This window comes from Phalacrocorax aristotelis, chromosome 26 (assembly GCF_949628215.1).
Source record: "Phalacrocorax aristotelis chromosome 26, bGulAri2.1, whole genome shotgun sequence".
Classification (NCBI taxonomy): domain Eukaryota; kingdom Metazoa; phylum Chordata; class Aves; order Suliformes; family Phalacrocoracidae; genus Phalacrocorax; species Phalacrocorax aristotelis.
Window position 1 is genome coordinate 2,067,820 of NC_134301.1, and position 21,321 is coordinate 2,089,140.

General features: G+C 44.3%; 1 protein-coding gene and 1 long non-coding RNA gene across 2 annotated transcripts in view; one reads left to right on the forward strand and one right to left on the reverse strand.

Moving 5' to 3' along the window:
- Nucleotides 1-417: 417 nt before the first annotated feature.
- On the reverse strand, nucleotides 418-19,566 carry CERS5 (ceramide synthase 5). Its single transcript, XM_075075906.1, has 10 exons — nucleotides 19,280-19,566; nucleotides 13,363-13,468; nucleotides 11,105-11,235; nucleotides 10,043-10,100; nucleotides 9,349-9,399; nucleotides 8,565-8,657; nucleotides 7,066-7,194; nucleotides 6,674-6,780; nucleotides 4,640-4,796; nucleotides 418-1,722 (listed from the first exon to the last, which is right to left on the reverse strand). Exons 1-10 carry the CDS (start codon nucleotides 19,477-19,479, stop codon nucleotides 1,570-1,572), a joined length of 1,185 nt encoding a protein of 394 aa, XP_074932007.1. The 5' UTR covers nucleotides 19,480-19,566; the 3' UTR covers nucleotides 418-1,569.
- Nucleotides 19,567-19,602: 36 nt separating this feature from the next.
- The window catches only part of LOC142048736 (uncharacterized), a 28,200-nt gene continuing 26,481 nt past the window's right edge, over nucleotides 19,603-21,321 (forward strand). Inside the window, exon 1 of the long non-coding RNA XR_012657522.1 lies at nucleotides 19,603-20,107. This is a non-coding gene — a long non-coding RNA (uncharacterized LOC142048736). The remainder of the gene's footprint in view (nucleotides 20,108-21,321) is intronic.

Sequence of the window (21,321 nt, forward strand, 5' to 3'; positions counted from 1 at the left end):
GCAAAAGAGGGTCCCCTAATCCTAAAATGGTGCTCGGAGGCAGCACCTGGGGCTAGCATCAGTCAGCAGCCCCGCTGCTCTGAGTGACAGCAAAGGGGGACACACCATCCTTGATTTTTAGGACCCGAGGGAATGGCAGGGAGATGTGCCAGGGGAGGGTTAGGCTGGGCATTAGGGAAAGGCTCTTCCCCCAGAGGGTGGTGGAGCCCTGGAACAGGCTCCTCAGGGAGGCATCACGGCACCAGCCTGGCAATATTCAGGAAACACTTGGACAAGGCCCTCAGAGCCATGGTGTGAATTTGGGGGTGTCCTGTGCAGGGACAGGAGCTGGGCTCGATGGTCCTTGTGGGTCCCTTCCAGCTCAGGGCATTCTCTAATTCTGTTCTATGATTCTCAAGATGAAACATGTCAACCAAGTTTCTGAAGCATGTTTTAATCATAGATAAGAGTAAACAATAGTATAAAACAGTAACAACTCAGGAAGTTTCCAAAATTCTGCTCATGATTGACACACGGGTCTTCCCTTGCCCCCAAGTACCATTTAGTAAAAAAAAAAAAAGAAGAAGCAGAGCCTCTGGTGCGGCTGCCTTTCCAGCCCAGTGATTCTTTCACCCAGTTACAAAATCCAAGCCACAACATTCCCGTCTGGCTTAGAGTACAGACAAACAGGACTGAAACACCTTATTCTGTGGAAAGTTAAAACAGCCCACCAGTACTGGACAGCTCTCAAGTCCAAGCTTGGACAGCTGTTTCCAGCAGGCTTAGAAACATCTTCAAAACCACAACTTGCAACAGGAAAAAAAAAAATTAAAAGACAAGTATTGTGACAGTTATCTCAGGGGCAATAAACAACCCCCCTCCCCCATTTCAGAAGGCTGTAGTCAAGACTTCAGAGGGGTTTGCAGCACCAAAGTAGGCAGAAAACGCTGGCCTGGTCCCTCGTGACAGCAGAGATGTAAGCTAGAACCTCCTTAGCCCACAGCACCCCGATGGCGAGTTAGAACAACGTTTCTGTTGTAGCGCAGTCCAATTCAAAGCTTGGCTGTAGTCCAGAGCGCTCACAGCAGGACTGAGAAAAAGAGTCTCTGCTACAGCCAGGGTAGCTTGGACAGGGAACCATGGGACCCTGCGTTCTCCGTGCTCTTAAGTGGCTTCTGGAGTGCATCAAGGAGAGATGCTGATCCTGCACTGGAGCAAACCATCGCTGAAATGGCACCGTAACCCTCCTGCGGTCGGCAGCCAGCCTAGTCCAAACTTGTTCTGTTTTGAGTTGATCCTCGTAAAAACCAGTTTGTCACAAACAAGACACCTTTACAAATATCGACGGGACTAAGATTTAAGTACAAAATGGCTTAAAGTGAAATCTGCAGCTTTGTTTTTGCCCTAGTCATTGGCTTTATCTCTTCTGTTGTGCAAAGCCTCTGACTGGTCTGGATTGTGCCCATTTCAGATTTGCTGGAGGTTTCTAGGGAAGGGGTATCTTGATTAAAGATCACTTGGGAATGTGGAGCGCAACACATCTAGGTATTTAAAGATAAGTTCGTGTTTGCTCAAGGCCAACCCACAGCCTTACTCCTCTTCCACCCACTGGCCACTAGCCACGTGGCCATTGATGCGGTTGGAGCCGTTACTCGAAGTGCTGAGAACTCCTTTTGTGCTGTTGGAAGTCACATCCTCCTCTTCAGAGCTGCTCTCTACATCACTGCGGTCATCTTTTGATACCTAAACATTTCAAATGAGATTTGGTAGTGGAAAGGGGAGAAGGGAAGTTGAAAAACTCACAGAAAACAACAGTTAGAAGGGTGTGTCCATCTGAATAACCAGCTTCAGTCCGTTACATTTACATCCTACATTTGATCCTGAATCACTTCAAACTCACAAGGACGAGCATGTCATCGCATACAGGATGCAAGACACAGACACTGAAAATGAATTTGGAAAGACGAGTTCCATTTTCCAAATACTCCGTGCATGTGTGAAAGCACTACGCTTTCTTCCCTCCTCTCACCAGATCCGAGGACACTGTAGATCTTTGGTTGTTCTTGTCTTCCAAGAGCTGCATTCTAGAGTGGTTAAAGGCCGCTTTTCCAAACAACAAATTTCAAATTTGTTTTGAATCAAAAACTACTCACACCATAATTATCAGTGAGTATGATAACCAAAAGACATGTATATATCAGTTTTAGAGAGAACATTTTGTCCTGCAGGGAGCTAACCAGCTATTTTTATGACATTACTGTTTGCACAAAGGGCATCTCATTTTTGCAGCTTGTGGCTCACACAGAAGAACTCATTTACAAGCAAAAGCCTGTGCAGTGGGCTGTAGAACAAAGACAACTATCTAATCCAGCAAACACCCGTTCAGGAACAGGAGCATCTCAGCCCAGAGGTCTAGATTTGCTTTACAGAGTTATGCCTTTAATTAGAAGACTGACTGCAAATCCAGCTGAATTTGATTTGTACATGGGATTTAGAAGCTTTCGAAGCAGCTCCAGGCGCACTTTGCTGCCGGCTGCTGCGAGTGCCGCGGGAGGGCACTGTACCAGCACCGCAGAGTCAACCACACCAGAAGGTGAAGGGAAGAGATCCTAAGCCCGGCCCTAATTGCAAACAAGCGCCTTGGTTGGCGGCGGGGTGCCAGAGCCATAAACTCACCAGCGTGGAGCAGTGACTGCCTGAACGGCCCGCGCGTTGCACACCCCAAGGCAGGCTCTCGACGCTTCTGCCTCTGCAACTAATAGCCCTCATTTACTTGATGTGCGAGCATTTCACAGCTAGCACCTTTCTGAGGATTTCAGGATTTCATTCTGCTCTGCTTGCTTCGAGTCAGGGTTAGGGCTTTCGAACAGCAACAAGCAGGAAGTTTTTGAAGATCTGGCAGAAAGCCAGGTAAAGTTAATGATCTCCAGGATTGGTTTTGAGAGGCCTGTTGGATGTTCTGGCTTCTGTCTGTTGCCAGACCTTTTGATATCTTTCCCCACTCTCCTGCTATGTTGGAAGTTCAAACGGTCACTGGAAGGAAGCAGAAATCCCTTCAAATTTTTCCCATTATTTGGGGGGGACAAGCGGCTGTTCTACTCCTTTTTGCAAAAAGCTTTGCATTTCTCCTGTCCTCTTCCACTCAGCACAGTGTTAGTGAGCACTAAAGACAGACATCAGAGTCTCTGTGGGTGTATAAAAGCAGAAAGGTGAAGGTCACTCAGCCAGCTGGCAGCAGATAAGAACAAACCCCAGGACACTGCTTTGACCTTTGGAAAAACCTCCATTTTAGCATACTGTCAGAACCAGCACTGTATCACCAGGGGAAGAAACATCCTAAGAGAAAGCACCAGCCATCCAAAGCCCCAAGACCATCGCTTTGCTTCTGTCTCAGCCTTGACACAGACACAGGTGTGTTTCAGTGAACAAACAGGAGGACAGATCACACTTACATGCAAAGGATGAAACTGTCCAGCTCCAATCTGGCACAAAGAAAAGGAGAAAAGAATGAAGAAGACAGAGCTTAGAGTCCTTTCTCTGCTTAGGTCACCTGGACAGGAGAGAACCAAGGAAAGGAAAAAGATGTAGACCTCAGGATTCAGAAACAGCTGCACAGACAGAAAATAAGACATTTGCAGTAGCAGCTGTGGGGAACAGATTGATAGATGATGTGCATACTCTGAAACATGCCTTTCCCTAACGATCACTGCCACAGACAACTATGATATAAATATTTTTCCAGGTTACATTCCATGCGTAGGGGCAGCTAATACGCCAAACACAAAATAAAGTAGAGCCATGAGAGAAGCTCGGATCAGAATACCAAATATCTGATAAAAAAACCCCACTTGTGCTATGAAATCAGCTGTTGCTCTCTGGTAGCTGCAAAGGAAGTGGCTTCTCTTGATGCACAGGCTGGGTGTCAAGTTAGTTCCTAGACTGGTGTGACCCATCACATGCTGCTTCAGCTGAAGTTTTGCTTGCAAGCGAGGTTGCAGTCAGAAGTCAGCATCGTTCACTCTTAGGGCGATACCTGTTGCTAAGCAGCTCCTGTAGTCTCACCCTCCCTCTCCCTATGACTCCCAACGCAAATTACAATCAGAATACCCAGGTTCCTAAGCTAGACCCTGCATCCCATTACCCCAGTGGCAACCAGCAACCCCCCCTGCGTTTCTGATAACCCTTTCTCCTCTGCATGCTGCAGCTCAATGCCTGGCCTGCACTGACAGCCAGAAGCCTGTGTTAGCGCTAACAAGTAGAAGATAGATAACCCCCATCACACCCCAAGAACCAGCTGGAGCTGGAAATCTGGAAAACATCCTATATGGTTGTTCAAAAAAGAGCCTACTACCACCTTACACTCTGAAGTACGTAAGTCTGCCATCACCGCTATTATTACAACATCTGAATGTACTGGAAATGGTGTTATTTCCTGCATTCCCAGAACAAAGAGGAAAGCACCCCTGGCCTTTGCATACACCCGGCAACTCAAGTCTGCAGGGCAACCAAGGTTTAAAAAAACCCCTACCGTTCTACAAAGCACTCCTGGTGCAAGTCCCTCGAGAGCTAGTACCAGCCCTCACTGAAGGGCCCAGTTTCTCACAAATGCTTAACAGGGCTTGTAGGAAAGAGGACCCAAAACAGTCACCAGCAACCTTACCTTTCCCCGCACGAGGGCCTTGTAGGCAGTGCGAATGATGAGATAAGACCAGATGATATGCAAGAACTGCAAGGTTATCAAAAGCCCGTTGAATAGCCACCATGAAGGATAGGGACCAATCAACTCCCAGCTTTCAAACAGGGTTGTATTCAAAATCCTAAAAGAGATCCAGAAACACATTACAGATCGACTGTGCTGGTCACATGGCTTCCAGCTCTAAATTAAGATGCCTGGCCAGATGCACAACTGTTTGCATCTCATTTAAGCATCTGTTGCTTTGCTCCTGTCAGAGCAGCGATGCGGCTACTCTCTTGCCAGAGTCAGGAGACAGACTAAAGCTAATTAGAAACATTTGAACTGAGCAACAAACAGGAGAAGATGTGAATGTTCTGCAATTCGGTTACACATACAGATCTGCTGCCAATTTCCTTCTCAAAAGCATGAGCATTTATAACAACTTTACAGGAAGTGATGTCAAGCTGCACTGGTCACCAAAACAACCGTTAACACATTCGTACTCGGGCAGTCTTCACCCATATTTAAAGATCAGGAAGGAATTTTGCTCCCAGTAGGCCGGCCTCCCTCCCTGTGCGCTATTCTCTTCCCTCTGATTTTTATAGATTCCTCCTGCCAAGCTGGAGGACTAAAAAATGCTTTATGGACAAGGCTTTGTGCTTTCTTTCATTACTGTTTTGCCGCTCTTGTCGCTGGGAGTTACTGCCAGTACTTAAGTAATTTAATAAACGCTTTAGATTTTATGAAGCAGAGGTATGGAGAGACCTTTAAGAAGTCATTAATTTCACATAGATTTTCACATTTCACAAGAAAAGAAAAACAAGCCTTTCAAAGGAGAACCCAAGTGCCCCAAAATGCAGCTACAGAAACATCTAACACCCAGTTTACGGATGAATTAAATGCAATTCCACAGATCTGCTGATGTTTTATACTACTAATTAGGGAAGGGAATATGCGTGAACTGAAATAGCATAGGGTCTGCAATGCCCTGGCAAGCTTGCCAGATTTCTCTGCAGAAGTGAGGAATTACATTACAGCCAGTGGAAAATACATTAAAGATTTACAGGACTGCTGAGCAATAGCATGATGCAAGAGCATCACCTCATGACAGACGACAGTAATAAAACCAATGACAGCTATCTCATCTGTCACTGGAAGGAGCCTATGAAGACATAAGAATTAAAGCTCTTCCTTATCCAGACTCCTTTGATGCATTTACTAGAAAACAGGCAAGAGCTTTAATTGTAACCCTGATAGCAAAGCGTAAATATTGTTTCTGCCTACTGTTCAAGGCACCCAAAAAGAATGGGAATGCAAGCTGTCCATTGCCTAGGAAATACATAAATGCAGTAAAACTGAAATAAACTGAGTAATTACCAGGTGTAACCAAATTTTCACCACACTCAACAGGAACAAGAAGTGGATAACAGCTCATCCACAGAACCACCTCACCAAGCCTGACCCACTGAGGTGAGAGGGAATCTCATTATAGGATGATTAGTTATAAGCCATTTAGCCAGTGTTTTACCTCCCAAGAAACATAAGGCCTATTTCAGGCTCTGAACAGTCACGACACAAGGAAAGGACACGACTGTCATAAGAATCAGAAACTGCAACGATGACTAAGCCAGATACTCAAAAATCAAATTTGCCTCAAGAGACCATGCCTCATTTGTGACTATTTCCAAAACTTCTTAAGAGAAGCAAACAGCCCTTCAAGTCTTTCAGAGCAGATCCCGGCTGACTTGGCTCCAGCTAGTAAGCACTGTCATCACTTTGCAGTATGAGCACAGGGGCCAGCTGTGCATTAGGATTCTAGTCACTTCTCATACTCCCTCAGCTGACTGTGGAGAGGTTTCTTCATGTGCCTAGTTGAACGCACTGCTCCAAACCGTGGGCTGTCTGCAACTTCAGGCTGCCTTGAGGTATAGGCTGGAATGCTTACAAGAAGTCTAAATACAAAGGCCTTGCTTAAAGGATTTGAAGAACAACCAAGACCTTACAGCTCAAGGTGCTTACCAGAAAGGATAAATGCCCAACCGTGTAACAATGAACACGACACCAAAGAGCATGAAGAAAGCATCGCAGAGACGTTGGTACTTGGCATAATTGGCTAGCTTTGCAGCCTAAAAGAGACGAGAAACACGAGACTATTATTCCCTTTGTGCACTCATGTAATTACCAGGCTGTAGAGCTTCAAAAGCCCTCAAGCCATCATATTTGTAAGGCATTTGGAACATTTAGGGATTATTCTCAGCTCTAAAGCAGTTATGAGGAAAAGCTGACAAGGCAGGATCAGCAGCACAAGTTTTACGGCATAGTTAATGCAGTTTATCAAGAATGGAAAAGTCAGCTTGCTCCCCTGAGACCACACTAGCATTAGGTATGCCAAGATTTGAAAGGAAACTCACCTCTAAAAGGAAATCTGATGCATCATGAAGGCACAGCACCAGAGTTCCAACCCGCACCATATTATTCATGTAAGAGAATGTAATGAGTCCAATTGTAGCCAAATGATGGACGAACATGATCAGGAAGTCCTGGAAACAGAATTAAAAAAAAAAAAAAAAAAAAAATGAAGACTCTTTGGCTCTTACAAGGGTTTGGAACAGAGCCACAAAACTGACTAACTGGGGTCACAGGATTACTTCAGTTCAGACTCTGACTCCACTTTATGTAAGGCACAGCTCATCACACATCATCAACCGTCATCGCTAAAGGTTCCAGAAAGGTCTCTCCCAGCATTTGTGCTCCTGGGAAGTCAGAACTCTGCATAGGCAGGCACAGCACAGTCTCTTTGGCACACCCATGCAAGGTACAGATAAGAACACCTGCAGACCCCACTGAGAAGATTGACAGGACAACACACGGCTCTTATTTCTGGCTCCTTTTGGTTTTACAGTCATGTTGCTAGTCCTTTCAGCTCTCGGCACAAATTTTAAGTACGCTGCTGCTGCTGCTGTCAGTGTGCAAAAGCCTGCCAGAGCATAGCAGGCACAGAGCACAAGAGAACCCAACAGCAAGAGCTACGCCACTTCATTAAAAAAACATTTACAATGCGCATACATTCAGGGGCGGTTTCCAGGTCTGGCCTCTGGGTACGCCGCTTCCACATCGCCGCACCTTACCATGCTCGCAGCGGGGAACGTAATCCGCTTTGTTCAAGTCAGAGTACAAAATTAAGCATTATCAACAGTATCATGGATGCTGTTAGTCACTCCCTTTCTGCAGCTCCATGACATTCGATAGTGCCTCACCTGCTGATATTTCAGTACAGAGAAAAAATCCCAGGCAAACTTTTCTTTCTGAACAGTCAATCCAAGGATTGGGATAATTTGCTACTTTGCAGCTTGTATAACAGAAGCAATAAACCATGATTTACTATGAACTGTTTTCCAACAGCAACAACAAGCCAAATCCTAGAGCGCAGCACAGCGGAATTAGGTTCTGGCAATTGCGACCAGTCATCATTCTGCTACGCACAGAGATGAAAAATTACTTTCAAAAAAACATCTATTATTGCTTTAGCGCTTGCCATTTTCTAACCCAGCTCAGCAAGGTACTGCTTTGAGCATCTCATTTTCACGTTTTCATGCAAGCCTTCTAATTAAATCTCTTTTTACGCAATGATTTGATAACTTTTTATTGGGAGGTATTGAGTGATTCTTTTCTTTCCCCTGGAAGGTGAAGGGGACTCTCAAGGATATACCAGGTTGCATATCAGGCTTGCTCCTCCCTTCTTCCCAGGACTGGGTAGTGATTACAGAAGGAGGCAGGCTACGCAAAGATGTGCATGAGGAAGAAAATACAGTTATTACTATGCTTTAGCTTTACTGGCCAGGCACACTCCCATTTTTTGTTAGTCCTATCTATTTAGCAAAGTGGTTAGTGCAATTCTGGTTAATCTCACCTTCCGTTTAATGTCTGTAAACTGAGAAAACATGAGAGACCAATAGAAGGCCAGCTCCAAGATATAGTAATAATAAAGCCTGGATGTTAGAGGCTGGAAAACAAACAAAGATAGCACAGTTAAAGGACAAAAGTACTTTAAAATTTGCCTTAAAATCGACATTTTCCTTCCCATCCCACTCTGTTCCTCCAGAATGCTGACGCATAAGTTAAAAGATCCAGAATTAAGGTTTAGTAAAAACAAGCTTAAGCAACGTACATCTTACTCTACGCTTAGTCACACAAACATATTTCAGTGTTTGAGCTTTATTCAAAAGGAGTAAGATTCCCTTGTCAATATTTACAACTCATACTGCAGCCTCTTGGATTAGGAAAACCAGGCAGTGAAATGCACTGGTTGCCCTCTGTACGGTCATACTTGCTGCATAATGAAAATACTAAGTTACCAGTATAATTTTATGCATTTTTTTTAACTTCTAATAATCTCAGCAGCAAGTAAACATAAAATGAATATGAACTGAGTCAGTTCTACCTGAGGAAACGCTGCTGTTGACAAACCCAACCAGGATCTGAAGACAAGAAGAGTAAATGCCGTCTTTGTGCCTTCCAAAAGGGACGGCCATTCACTCACTAGAACGCTTACCAGGTTGCAGCCTGTGCAGCAGCCACCCCGCAGAATAACGAGATGTGCTCAAGTCTACTGAGTTGCAATCTGCTATCATCAACAGAAAATAAAACCTAAAAGTGTGCAGAAAGTTGGAATCTAGTAAGTGCTTATCTCCTACCTGAAAAGGGTAGTTGTACCAGCACTGTCGTGTGTCCCAAAACCAGGGCGCCTAAAGGGGAAAAGGTAAGTTATTATTCTACTGGGTTTTTTCTTCCCTATCATCTAAGGCAGTTGACCACTACAGTACTGTTTCGCTGAAATTTCATCTTGATTGTCCCAGTCAAGCTCAAGTTATTGTAAACCATCCTAGTGATTCAAAATATTCTTTCTGCAGTCAAAGGCAAGTTATACTGTGATGGAAATTCAAAGAATAATCATACAGCTCTAATAAAGACCCAGAGATGAATCTGTATTCCTTCAAGAAGGGGATGAGAGAAAAAAAAAATGCAGTTTCCACAGCAAAAAAAAAAAAACCCACAACAAAATCCCCAAAAAGCCAAAACCAAAACAAACCCCAGTTCTGCCCCATTCTGAGGTAACAGGACAAATAAGTTTCTAATATTTTAATTATGACAGATCTGTACAGAAGCTTTCCTGTAGTGTAAAGAAGGTCCTTAAACAGAAACCCCAGGATCTCAAATAAGGGAACATAAAGATGACTATAACAGCTACGCCCCCTTGTTTTAAGCTAGGTGCAAGCATGCAAGAAGTGACACCGGAGGGTCAAACCCCCTGTATTTCAGCAGGACAGCTGTAACCCAGCCGCATGTCACACAGAACAGCAAGGTGGGGGGGATGACAGATCAACTCACCGTCCAGAGAAACCTGATTCCATAAAAAAATATACTTAAATAAAATGTAAATCTCCACCTAAAAAAAAGAAGCAAAAATTAAGCTTATGAAATAGAAATAGCTTCTGGTTAACATTTGTAACAAAAACTGGAACAACTGTGAAAAAGCCCAATTCTGATACCTGAAAAGCTTTCACCCACCAAACAGTAATCCTTCATTTGTAAATATTTCACGTAAGGATAAACCTATTTAAGAGTTTCACACCACACACGAGTTTGTATCAACCGCCAAGTTTGAAATAAAGCTCAGAGTGAATATGCATCATCCATACGCTTTAACAGACAATAACAAGATAACAACAAGATAAGTCATTGTTATCTAGAAGGTATCCTAGTATATATATTTGTCCCTCTTACCTTGTGGCTTTAAGTAGACAAAACCATACTGGGGGGAAGAATTAATGTGAAGAAAGTTACTGGAAAGGAAAGAAACGAGCACAGAAGAAATAACAAGTCAGGAAAAAATATTCAGATGCTACTACACTAACAGAGGTAACTGCAAGCATTCAGAAAGAAACAAAGAACAAAAGAATGAACTGAAATGAAAAGGAGAGGAATCCAAGAAGTGTCTGTATAAAAGTATATACACCCTTGTGTAAGCCACAAGGTCATTCTGTCTGGGAAGAAACGCTGCTCTACGACATAACTGGGCAGGCAGCAGACTTGTCTTCAGCGTAATTAACTCAAGCTGTGCACACGCATGTGCATACGTGCACACACGCGCTGCAGTGCTATGTTTGCAGTAAGGACCTGGTCCGCTATCTGAAGCTGCTCGTTGTTGACAGGAGTAACTCCTGTATATGTGTTCTGGTCTCTCATGTACGTACACAAAATATTTCAGAATGCTGAATTTTAAAAAGCCCTCCTAGCTTCCTTCATTTGCTTATAGGAGAATTTATCTTTCACCAGCCAACCCCAAGTCACTAGTTTAAATGAGCAGCTGACCACAGTTTCAGTTAGAGAAGAGAACATACAGCTGGAGCTTTAAGATGAAGCCACATCTTGGCCTCTGCACAAACATACATGCTCTCACAAAATTTAGTGAGGGTGGTGGGTTTGTCCTGGTTCCTCCGATGACGAAACCAGCGCTGGATCTTTCGAACATCCCAGTCTAGCTGCTTTGACAAGCCTTCTAACCTTTTTCCATCTGGAGACTGAAGGAAAATGAAACAAATGTCATTTCTCCGACCTCTCAACCTACTTGCAGTCTGAGATCCCCTCTGTATTATGATAGAAATGATGCACAGGTAACAAAAAATCCATACTAGGAAGGTGCTACATATAGACTAGAAGCAGGAACCCATTGCCACAAATGTTCATTCAAGTTTAACCTTCATAAGCTACTAATTACTTAATTATTCAGAATGCTTTTGATTTAATATTTCCTCATCTATTTTGTCATTTGACAGCACATTATGACAAAGAATGCAATTGTTCTGTTTCTTAATTTGGGGCGAGGAGCTTTTAAAATGTCCTGTCCTACCTGTTAAAACTTGCACATCAATTCAAACAGCCCATGACTCAGGAAGATTAAAGCTGAATACATTTAAGGGTTGCTACTCACTGCAAGTTTAGGGAAACTTTCAAGTAAGAGTTGGTTTAACACACTAGATATTTGTATATTCCAAAAGGGCATTGCAGAGATGGCGTTATTTCTGTTATCAAAGTTTATAAAGCAAGTTAAACTTGAAAACTGAAATAATTGTACAATAAAGAACGTATCACTGTTCTCTGACTGGAAACTCTACTGGCAGTTTAGCTGGTTGAAAAATGACACAAATGAATTTATAAGAGACAAAGCGAACAAAACCTGATAACTACCTCTAAAATGGCCCAGTGGTGAGATAAGGCACGTTAGTTTCAGACCAGTGTCCTTTAAACAAGCTCTGCCAGGGAGCTCTTACAACTGAAAGATGATAAACACATTTTACTACTTGAGTTACAGACAAGCCCAAAAAACTATGCAGAATGCGGATTTCATAAAGAGTCACAAGACTGTTCAACTGAAAAGCAAAATCATCTGTCACTTGATTTTCAATTATGAGAGCATGACTTTGCTATAATTCCATCACAACCGGATCTCTCTGCACTTCACTAGGCTTTAACGGGTCGGGCTACCTGACACTTCTGCATTGGAAGTGAGCCTGCCTCAAAGGAGAATTGACAGAGCTCCGATTTCAGAACAGCAATGACATCTTTCCCCTGCATCAGTGCCACCCCACATTCTGGTCCTCCACATCCAACAGCAGACACAAGCCGCCTGGTACAGTTAAACGCAGCTGTTTTCATAAGCTAGATATATTTTGCACAGTGTGCGTCCTCATGGGTTTTCTAAACATTAATTTCAAGGACACCCCCTACATAAAAGTCCTCCAACATCAAATCATAGGGACTTCTCAGCTCACATGTCATTTCAAATACCTCAAAACTTCAATGTTCCCATGAGACGAGTTTTAGTAAGGTTTTATAGAATTTCCCTTCCATTCCCCGAGCACTTTATCTACTCAGCTCAGAATGAAGTTCAGCATCACCAAATCAGAACATAAAGCCTTCCATTTCATTATCTTTAATGAAAATCTATCGTGCTGACTATGGATTTCACTGGCAGCATTCAACAGAGTAGAGACAGTGTGGAATTCTGTAATTCTGGAGCAACGGAGCACTGTCAGCTTAAGTGAAAGAAACGCCATGAAACAATCGGAAGAAACACCTACTGTCAACGTTAAACACCCCCCCCCTTTATCAGGGCACACTTCCATTGATGGAACGCTTCCCTTAAATAGCTGACTTCCACCGTGACAGCTGTTGTCCAGTTCCACAGTAGAGAGCAAAAGTAAGAGGAAGGCATTCACACAACTGGCCAATGAAACCAGCAAAGGAAGAGATGTCAAGGAAAAGAGCAGCACTTTTACAATAGAAAGGGAAAGATACTGGGAAATTTTTTATTAAACCAAGAATTACCACCTGTTACAATTTGGACAAAGACAGGGAACTAAAGAAAGAAGCCTTTCTAAAAAGAGAACACTTTTTAATTAAAAAAAAAAACCACACCAAACAAACAAAACCAAGATTCTTCTGTGCACAAAAGCATAGGTCAGCCATAAAGAGAATTTACTTTGCTACAGGAAGGACATGCCAGAGGCAAAGTAAAATAAGGAAGAGCACACTTGATGTGCACGCACAGAGTGAAGTGCACTTCTCTCAAACTAGAAGTGTGGAAGCAAAAAGCCCCCCCCATACTTATAGGCCTCCATTTCTAAGAAATTTGAAGCATGACTTACCTTAGTGATAGATGTAAACACTTTCTCTAAAATTGCATTGGGCTGGGCTCTGTGAGGTCCACTGTCTTGAATGCCAAGGTTTATGGCACACGGCCTAGCAATAAACCTGAAAGAGTTCCGAAGAAAGAGCTAGATTAAAACAAGATATCTGTTTCCGTCCTCTGCCTAAATAACAAGGACTCTGACATTTCACCAAGTGCAAAACCTATCCAAAAAGCTTTTGAAGATCTCCACTCGCTTTGCTTAAAGACACTTCACAGGTGAAGTGATACCAAATGGTAATGGCAGACAGCACAGACATCTGAAGTGAAAAATTAAATCTTAACATCCTTGGCTGGTAAGGATCAGAATGTGTTCCCCCAGGGTGATTCTCATTACCCCGAAATAAAATAATAGATTGCTAAGAGGAGGCCTCTGCAAACATAAATGCCAGAGCCCTTGGAGCCCTTTAAACAAAACGCCTTATTTCCAGAATGCACCTTGGTGTCACATAGCTCAGAAAAAAGGGAAGATCAAGTGAGACAGCTCCTAAAAGACACACAGTGGGTTTTTTTGTTTGGTTTTTTTTTTTTTTTTTGTCTTTGGGAAAAACAAAGTGGTTTGTTTCCTTCAGGAGAGTGAGGAAGACTTAACAAGTCACTCGGTCTGAAAGCCCCAAGACGTCAGTATCTCAGTCCTATATGCACTGCATATTCCAAAAGCTGATCTAATGTTTTGTGAATTTTATAGCACAGACACTCTGAAAACAAAGCCTGGCTTTGCCACTAAAATTAATATATAGATGTTCAAAAGTTATTAGGCTTTGCTGTACCTTTGTGTCAAAGTGGGCACAGGATTCTATGGAAAAACGCATATTCACGTGCCACCTGAACACGTGAATTGTTTTCTCTCCCGTTGGTGGGAAACGGGGGGTTTCAAGGAGTGGCTATGATTTTTTTTTAATCAATCATTCTGAGAGAGTGAGCAATTAACCTGTTTCTCAAAACCAATTTTGTAAAGGACCTAACATTTGCATCATTAAATCTATTTTGCTTTGAAACAGAGATTGTTTCAGAGACAACTGAAGACAACAAATTACATGTATGTATTGCAGTTAGCAGGCTCAGAGTGCCATCAAGCAGAAAACGCTGCTTTTTCCAACCACTACATTTGTTACTGTTTCTCCTTGTGTTTTAAAGGAGAGATTAAAATTCAGGAGAATCACAACTCCAAGTATTCCAACAGCAACCATTCGTGGGAGTACACTGTTAGTACTTCAGTAACAAATAACTATGGCTGTGTTTAAGAACAGACACAGGTTGTGGGGTTTTCCCTTTGAGAAATTACAGATCAGTTCGTGACTAATCCCAAAGGAACTCCCCTGCTCTCAGAAAATACTAAACATGTAATAGCCGCTGTGGCCCCAGGTTTCACTGTCCTACCCCACTTCTCCATATGTCCTGTTCATTTCAGCAGTCATAGCTTTAAAAAAAAAAAAAAAAGGGTTATTTCCTTTATTTCCTTTTAGCTTGGCTCAAAAGGCTCACTGCTTCCTCTGTAATACAGACCACCAGCCAGAACTCATGTTCTGATGTTATGAAACATTTGGCTAGACCCCCATAAAAGTGTACATCTTTATACTCTTCTTTCCTACAGGATATACCACAACAGCAGCAAAGAAGTAGACACATGCAATCGCAGGATGCCAAAGATTTTTATTTCATTTGCTGGGACACAGTACTTACAGTACTTACAGCTCTATTAAAAAAAAAATCCTGGCCTGAAGATACTCAGTCTGGGTCAGTTTCCTCACATAAGAGAGGAAACCTGAAACATCTAAAAATCTGCACATTCAATTAATTTATTGTTCGGGAGAGCTGCTTTTATTTTAAGAACACATAAGGAAGAGAAAGAATGGTTAAGAAAGCTCTAGGTGATTCATACAAAGTTTTGGCATTATTCTAGACTTCAAAACCTGAAGCATCAAGGAAAGAAGAAACAGCATCTCCTCAGAAAAAAAAAGATGCAGAAATAATTCACTTTGGGATCTGAAAATTGCAAAAATAAACACACACACACCCCCAAATTCAAAATTTTGTAAGAAGCTCTTCCTGAATAGTAGGCTTCCTTCACTAGCAGGCTTAGAGAAAAAATACAGATGCTTCCAGAAATCGGGGGGGGAATCAAGAGTAATCCCCAGGCCACAGCTAGAGCACAGGACACAAGTTACTCAGTCAAGCATGCGTGTGACCAAAGAGCAAACCAGAAGAAAACCCACAAACATTTCTAGGTGCACAGAAGCAGACAGACATGAAAATAAACAGACAAGTCACAACAATGGAGGCGAGGGAGGTAGTCCCAGTCCCAGAAAGAGGAAGGAAAAGGATGGCAGCAATGGATTTCATTACTTTTAAGGAAGTCTAACCCAACGCCGTAACGCAGTTTCTCTAACTCTGCAAGTAATGGCTTCGTACAATGGAACTGCAAATGACAACTGTCCTTCCGCAGGGCTTCCCGGCTAGCCACGCCAGGCGCTTCTACCTGGGCTGGCCATGGCTGGCTCACTCTCATGCGTCCACCGAGCAGCCACGGCCCAACTGCCTTCACCAGTTACCACCTTGCAGGTGGAATACAGAGTGAATGATCAATCCAGAAAAATACCAAGACGACACGCTCTTTCCTTTAGGTGTTCATCAGGGAAAACTCACACTTAAAAACCCTGGCATTTTGTGGTGCCAGAATAAGTGTCAGATGCGCAAGTTTTGCACTGTGTCCCCCCGAGAACAAATTCAGCATAGCAATAGCAGTGAAGCACCAAAAAACCCAGCTGCCCAGACAGTAGTTTCCATTCTTGGGGATATTCAAAACTGAAAAGCACAAGACCATGAGCAACCCAACTTGACTAAAGCATCGGCCTTGCTTTGGGGAGAGGACTGGACAAGGTGACTTACAGAGGTCCTTTTTAATCTAAATTATTTTATGATTCCACATAAATCTTAACTGCAGCAACTACTCACAAGGTCAACTTACTGCCACACCTTCCCAGCAAGGAATTATCACCTCTTAAGTACTTCTATTACACTTTTCTGAACAGGTACCTGCTCATTGGCTTCAGTCATACCTTCCAAGCTACCTTTTTCCATGTTGGTTAAGACAGACTGCTTTTGAAACCAACACCAGTTTTCAAGTACACAGACTCATACGTTATAACAAATATTTCTCAGGCACATTGTACTTCTCAAACCCAAAGGCAGAATCCTTCTTTATAGAACATCCAAGTTTGTCTGGTGGCTCCCTATTAGACCTCCGAAAAGGAAGAACGATCTGCAAAACAGTAAGACTTATAAAGTATGCACTCAAAGCAAGAGTTCGTCTTTCTATAGTCTCTCAGTTTCACTGTGTTAAGATAAAGCCACCTCATTCCACAATTGTCCCTAATTTTTCAGACAGACCTGATGAAGTAACATCTAAAATAACTTTTTTTTTCTTCCTCCCCCAGCTTGAGCACAAGATGCTGCGGATCCTTCCTCAAACCTGTAGAGTAGCAAGTATATCTGGTGCTGAAGGGCTTTCCTGTGTAATTATAAACACATCATATGAATAACAGGCTCCAGGTTTTTGCAGATACCTGGGAATTTTTTCTGTGCTTGCAGTGGGGCAAGATGTGTAAGGAGAAATAACACCAAGTACAACCAAGGAAAAAAAAAAAACCCAAACAAAAAAAAGAACCATAACTTGTGGGCAGAAGTCCTTCTTTATCTTGCCTGCACAAAAATTCACTCCCCCAACCGAGTCAGGACTTCACCTTTCTCTGTAGTCACGTATTTCCCACAGAGAGTCAGCCTAATGAATATTTTACCAATATCGTGATGCAAAGGTTAATTTATAGGAGCATTCTCTAACAGAAATATGTGTCAGCATTACAGGTGTCAGTGTCACAAAAGCACTTCCTCACGCTGAAGATCTACAGCAAAAAGAGAAAAGAAAGGAAGAGAAGCTAAAACAAAAAAGCTGCACAAGTATATAATTCAAGTGCTGAGTCATCAAGTCCAGCTGCCAGTTGTGTGGCAAGGAAGACATCTGACACAATCATCCCCAAAGCTTGAATAAGGATATATGCACACCAGGATTTTATTAAGACAAATCTGAACTTTTATGACATATTCAAAGTGGCAGGAGGAAAGAGAAAAACATTTCTTAAAAAATATGGTCTTTTAAAATAAACACACTAGAAACTGCCCCGGATGTTCCTCTCACAATCTGCTTTCACTGCAGGATACCACCATTGAGACACACTACAACAGACAGCCAAAAAAAAAAAAACCCCAACAACCACCCTCCCAGGAAACAGGTCTCTAGGTTTTCCTGTGTAGGTGGAGGGCTTAATTTGTCATTTGACACTTCCCTAAATTAACACTGCAAAAGAAACTTCACAAACCAGGTAGACACTATCAGGATAAAGTAACTGCTATCAGAAGGACGGTGTTACTCGGTGCAGCAGGATGCGCTGCATCTCTCCTCACATCTCACACTCCAGAGAAAAGAGAATCTTCTGCACTTCTTCCCCATGCTAAGATACCTGGACTAAACCGCGCTTGGAAAGTGAGGACACCTTCCTACAATATCCCTTTCATTCTATCTCATGACTTCCTTTCCTTGTCTGTTGGCAAGCGTGAACGTTTGGCCAAGACCAGCACAGCAAGCTGAGATGACATTTTGGCACTGCCACGTGTGTTCCTGGGTCCTCTGCACTGGTCTGAACTGTGCAGAACCAAACGGTAGCTCCCTGAAGCTTTTTTTTTTCTGGTGGGCAGAAAGATAAGATGGAGAAAAAAAGAGCCTCTCAAATTTCTCTCCTACTCTGCTAGCCTGCCTCATTTCTCTCCACAGTTTGCCTACCTTTTTACTTTAACCCAGCCCCCTCTTACTGATTTCTGAAAGCTCAAGTAAATCCACACTTCTTACAGAAAACCCACAAAACCAACTCCATTCCCGCTCCATTTAGCCCTACAGCTTTTTTCATGCTTTAGAAATACTACTGTCCTTTCAGTGGAGAAATTTAAGATTAAATCAATCTTTAATGAACTACTCGAACGGAATACAAGGTGTCTTGGGCTGCTTCACCTAACTGTTTTCTTAAATAATCCGCTTTTCTCATTAGCATCTCTGTCAGCCACACAGCATGCCCTGCGCGTGGATGTAAGAGATACACATCGCGGAAAGGATAAACCTCTGCCCCGGGGAAGAGTTAATATCATGTTTATGGGTGCTCAAGTAAATGAGAAGTACTGTGTTACACCTGTTTTGGGGCAGATACGACGATCTGCACGCACTCTCATCGCGTCAGAGATGCGGGGGATCCACAAGTTGGTTAATAATATCCCAGGCCATGTGAACAAGTTCTGTTTCCTCATCCAGGAACTCGCAAGGAAAGCACAACAAAGGCAGAGATCAGCAACACACGCAAACCACCCGCAACTGTCCCTCCCTCTCCCGGCCGCGGCTCTCCTGGACAGGAGGAGAAATAAAAGTGAATCCCCCAGGCTTTTTCCCTGCGCTGCCTCAGGACGAGGTACCGCTAGCTCCGGAGGAGCCTCTGGGCATCCAAAACCAAGGGAGAGAGGAGCCCGACGGGCTTGCGTATGTCGCGACAGACACCGAGCGGCTCCCGGGAGAGGTGTTGCAGGGTTACACAATATTCCCTTTCCACACAAAACGAGCCTCGGGAGATGCCGCAGGCGGAGAGCCCGCCCCGGCCTCCGCGGAAGGCCTCGGCGCTGCCCGAGGGGCGCGCGGGGGGCCCGGCCCGCCGCGCCTCCGGCCCCGCGGCCGCCCGCCGCTCTCCGCAGCCCGTTGCTAAGAGACACCGGCCGCCTCCGCCGCCCAAGGGCCCCGCGGCACCGGAGGCGCCCGGCGGCGGGGGCAGTCCCGCTCTTACCTCTCGAAAAGCAACCGCACGGTGAAGATACCGAGCGCCAGCGGGAAGGCGGAGAGGACGTGTCCCGCCCGCGGGTACTGCAGCCCGCTACCCGGCGGGCCCGGCTCCCCGGCCAGGTCCGCCCACGTCACGTTGTGCGGCAGCCAGAACCGCTCATTCCAGAACCAGGCCCGCAGCGCCGCCGCCGCGGCCGCCGCCATCTTCCACCGCCTCCCTCCCGCCGGCCGCAGCCGAGGCGGCCACCGCAGCCGACAGCGGGGCGGCGCCGCGCCCCAGCCCCGCCCCTCCCGCCGGCCACAACGCATGCGCAGACCGGGAGCGGACGGGCGGGGCTTGGCCGGGCTGCGCCCCCCCCCCGCAGACCGTTAGCTCGGAGCAGGCGCAGTGCGGGACCCGCGCGCACGGCGGCGGGCGGGCTCCTGAGGCGAGCGGCGCTCCCGCGCTCGCTGAGGGGAGGAGGCGGGAAGGGGGCCCGTTAGGCGCTTCCGAGCCCTCGGGGGGATTTTCCACGAACGGAGACGAGTTGTTCTGACTGAAAAAAAAAAAAAAGAAGTCCTTAGGAAAGTCTTTAACGGGCCCGAAAGCACGCGCTCCGGAGGGGCGCTCTGCCTCTTCCCCCGGGAAGGCCCCGGGTGAGGCAGGCGCCGAGCCCAGCCTGAACCCTGTGGAGGCGGTTGCTACTCAACTGCCGTAGATAAACCATCTCCCACTCAGCCCCAGGAGGCAGGATTCCTCAGGCGGGCTCGTAGCCCGTTTCACTCACTTCAGAAGGGAAGGGCCGCAGAGGTGCAAGCAGCACAGTGCAACTTCTCGTGTGAAGAGTTTTTGGTAAGATACCAAGGATTAGTTTTACTAATTTTAATCGTGATGCGGTTTGACATCTAAGCACAAAACAGAGACCGAGAGGTGCACTGGGTGGCAAATCTTAAAGATATTCCTTAAGAGATTTTAAAACATTGAGAAAAATTTGTGGTTTAGCTTGACAGTCTTGGTATGACGGTTACCAAGTAACAAAGCATAACCTTTGTGTAAGCTTTTCAGTTAGGTTCTTAAACTCTCTGTAAAGGTGGTCAGCATCAAATACCTTGTACGTTGTAGCAAGCGATCCATCTTGCATGTAATAGCTCTTCTAGCGTCTGTCCAGTTAAGAGCAAATTAAACGGCCCATTAGGCACTCAAATACTATGATAACTAATAGATTGAAGCACAGGCTAGTTCATGGTCTGTTCACTTTTTTTTAATCAACAACTTAATTTTAAAAGTACCACTTGTGCTTATTTCTCTTGAAGATGTTCAGCCAGTCTGAGTGAACAGAAGGGTCCTTGTATCTCAGAGCCTCACAGATGCCTCAGATTTAACTAGAACTAATGATGTATAACCTTAAAGCCTCTGGTAACAGCAGCCAGTACTGCTTTAGTACCATGTAACTGGGGATGCATTGTACGATGATTCAATCGCGTTTCCTATGAAACAAGTAGTAGACATATTCAGTAAATCTGAGTCCACAACAAATATTCTTCCCTTCCTTAGGGAATATACTTAGCACAATTTGCAGTCAGAAAGATCTCCAATTGCTTAGTAATTTGAGGAAATCTGATACGAACTGGATTTTGTTACAAAGAGATAAAGGTTACAGAAAGCAGCGTGTGCTTGCACATCAGCTTTCTTAGAGGTATTGCAAAACTATCTATACAAATCAAGTCTTACTTCTCCCTTAAAAAGAAAAATCAGCAGTAGGTTGTACACCTCATGATGTGCAACTGCTAATCCCTTCCAGCTAGATAGCAGGCTGCTTTTCCCTTCTCTCTCCCTCCTTCCCCTATATACCTGTCATACACACATGCATTTTCTCCTGCTGCTGCAGGACATTTACTGCATTTCTTCTAGGCCTTAGCCCCTCTCTATCCCAACCAAACTCACCTCAGGCTTGAGTGAAGATAAGTGCAATATAAAGAAGCTTATAGGGAGGGGGGAAAAAATAAAAAAAAAAACCCTCTGTTGACCTCAGCTACCATGCCTGAGAAGCACCTGAAAGCCAAAAA

Excerpts from the sequence above, each read along its gene's own strand:
- CERS5 (XM_075075906.1), bottom strand. The coding sequence starts at position 19,479 with ATGGCGGCGGCCGCGGCGGCGGCGCTGCGGGCCTGGTTCTGGAATGAG. Across the intron at positions 9,400-10,042 it reads GAATCAGGTTTCTCTGGACG|GCGCCCTGGTTTTGGGACAC; the intron begins GTGAGTTGATCT and ends TTTCCCCTTTAG. Across the intron at positions 6,781-7,065 it reads CATCAGATTTCCTTTTAGAG|GCTGCAAAGCTAGCCAATTA; the intron begins GTGAGTTTCCTT and ends CGTCTCTTTTAG.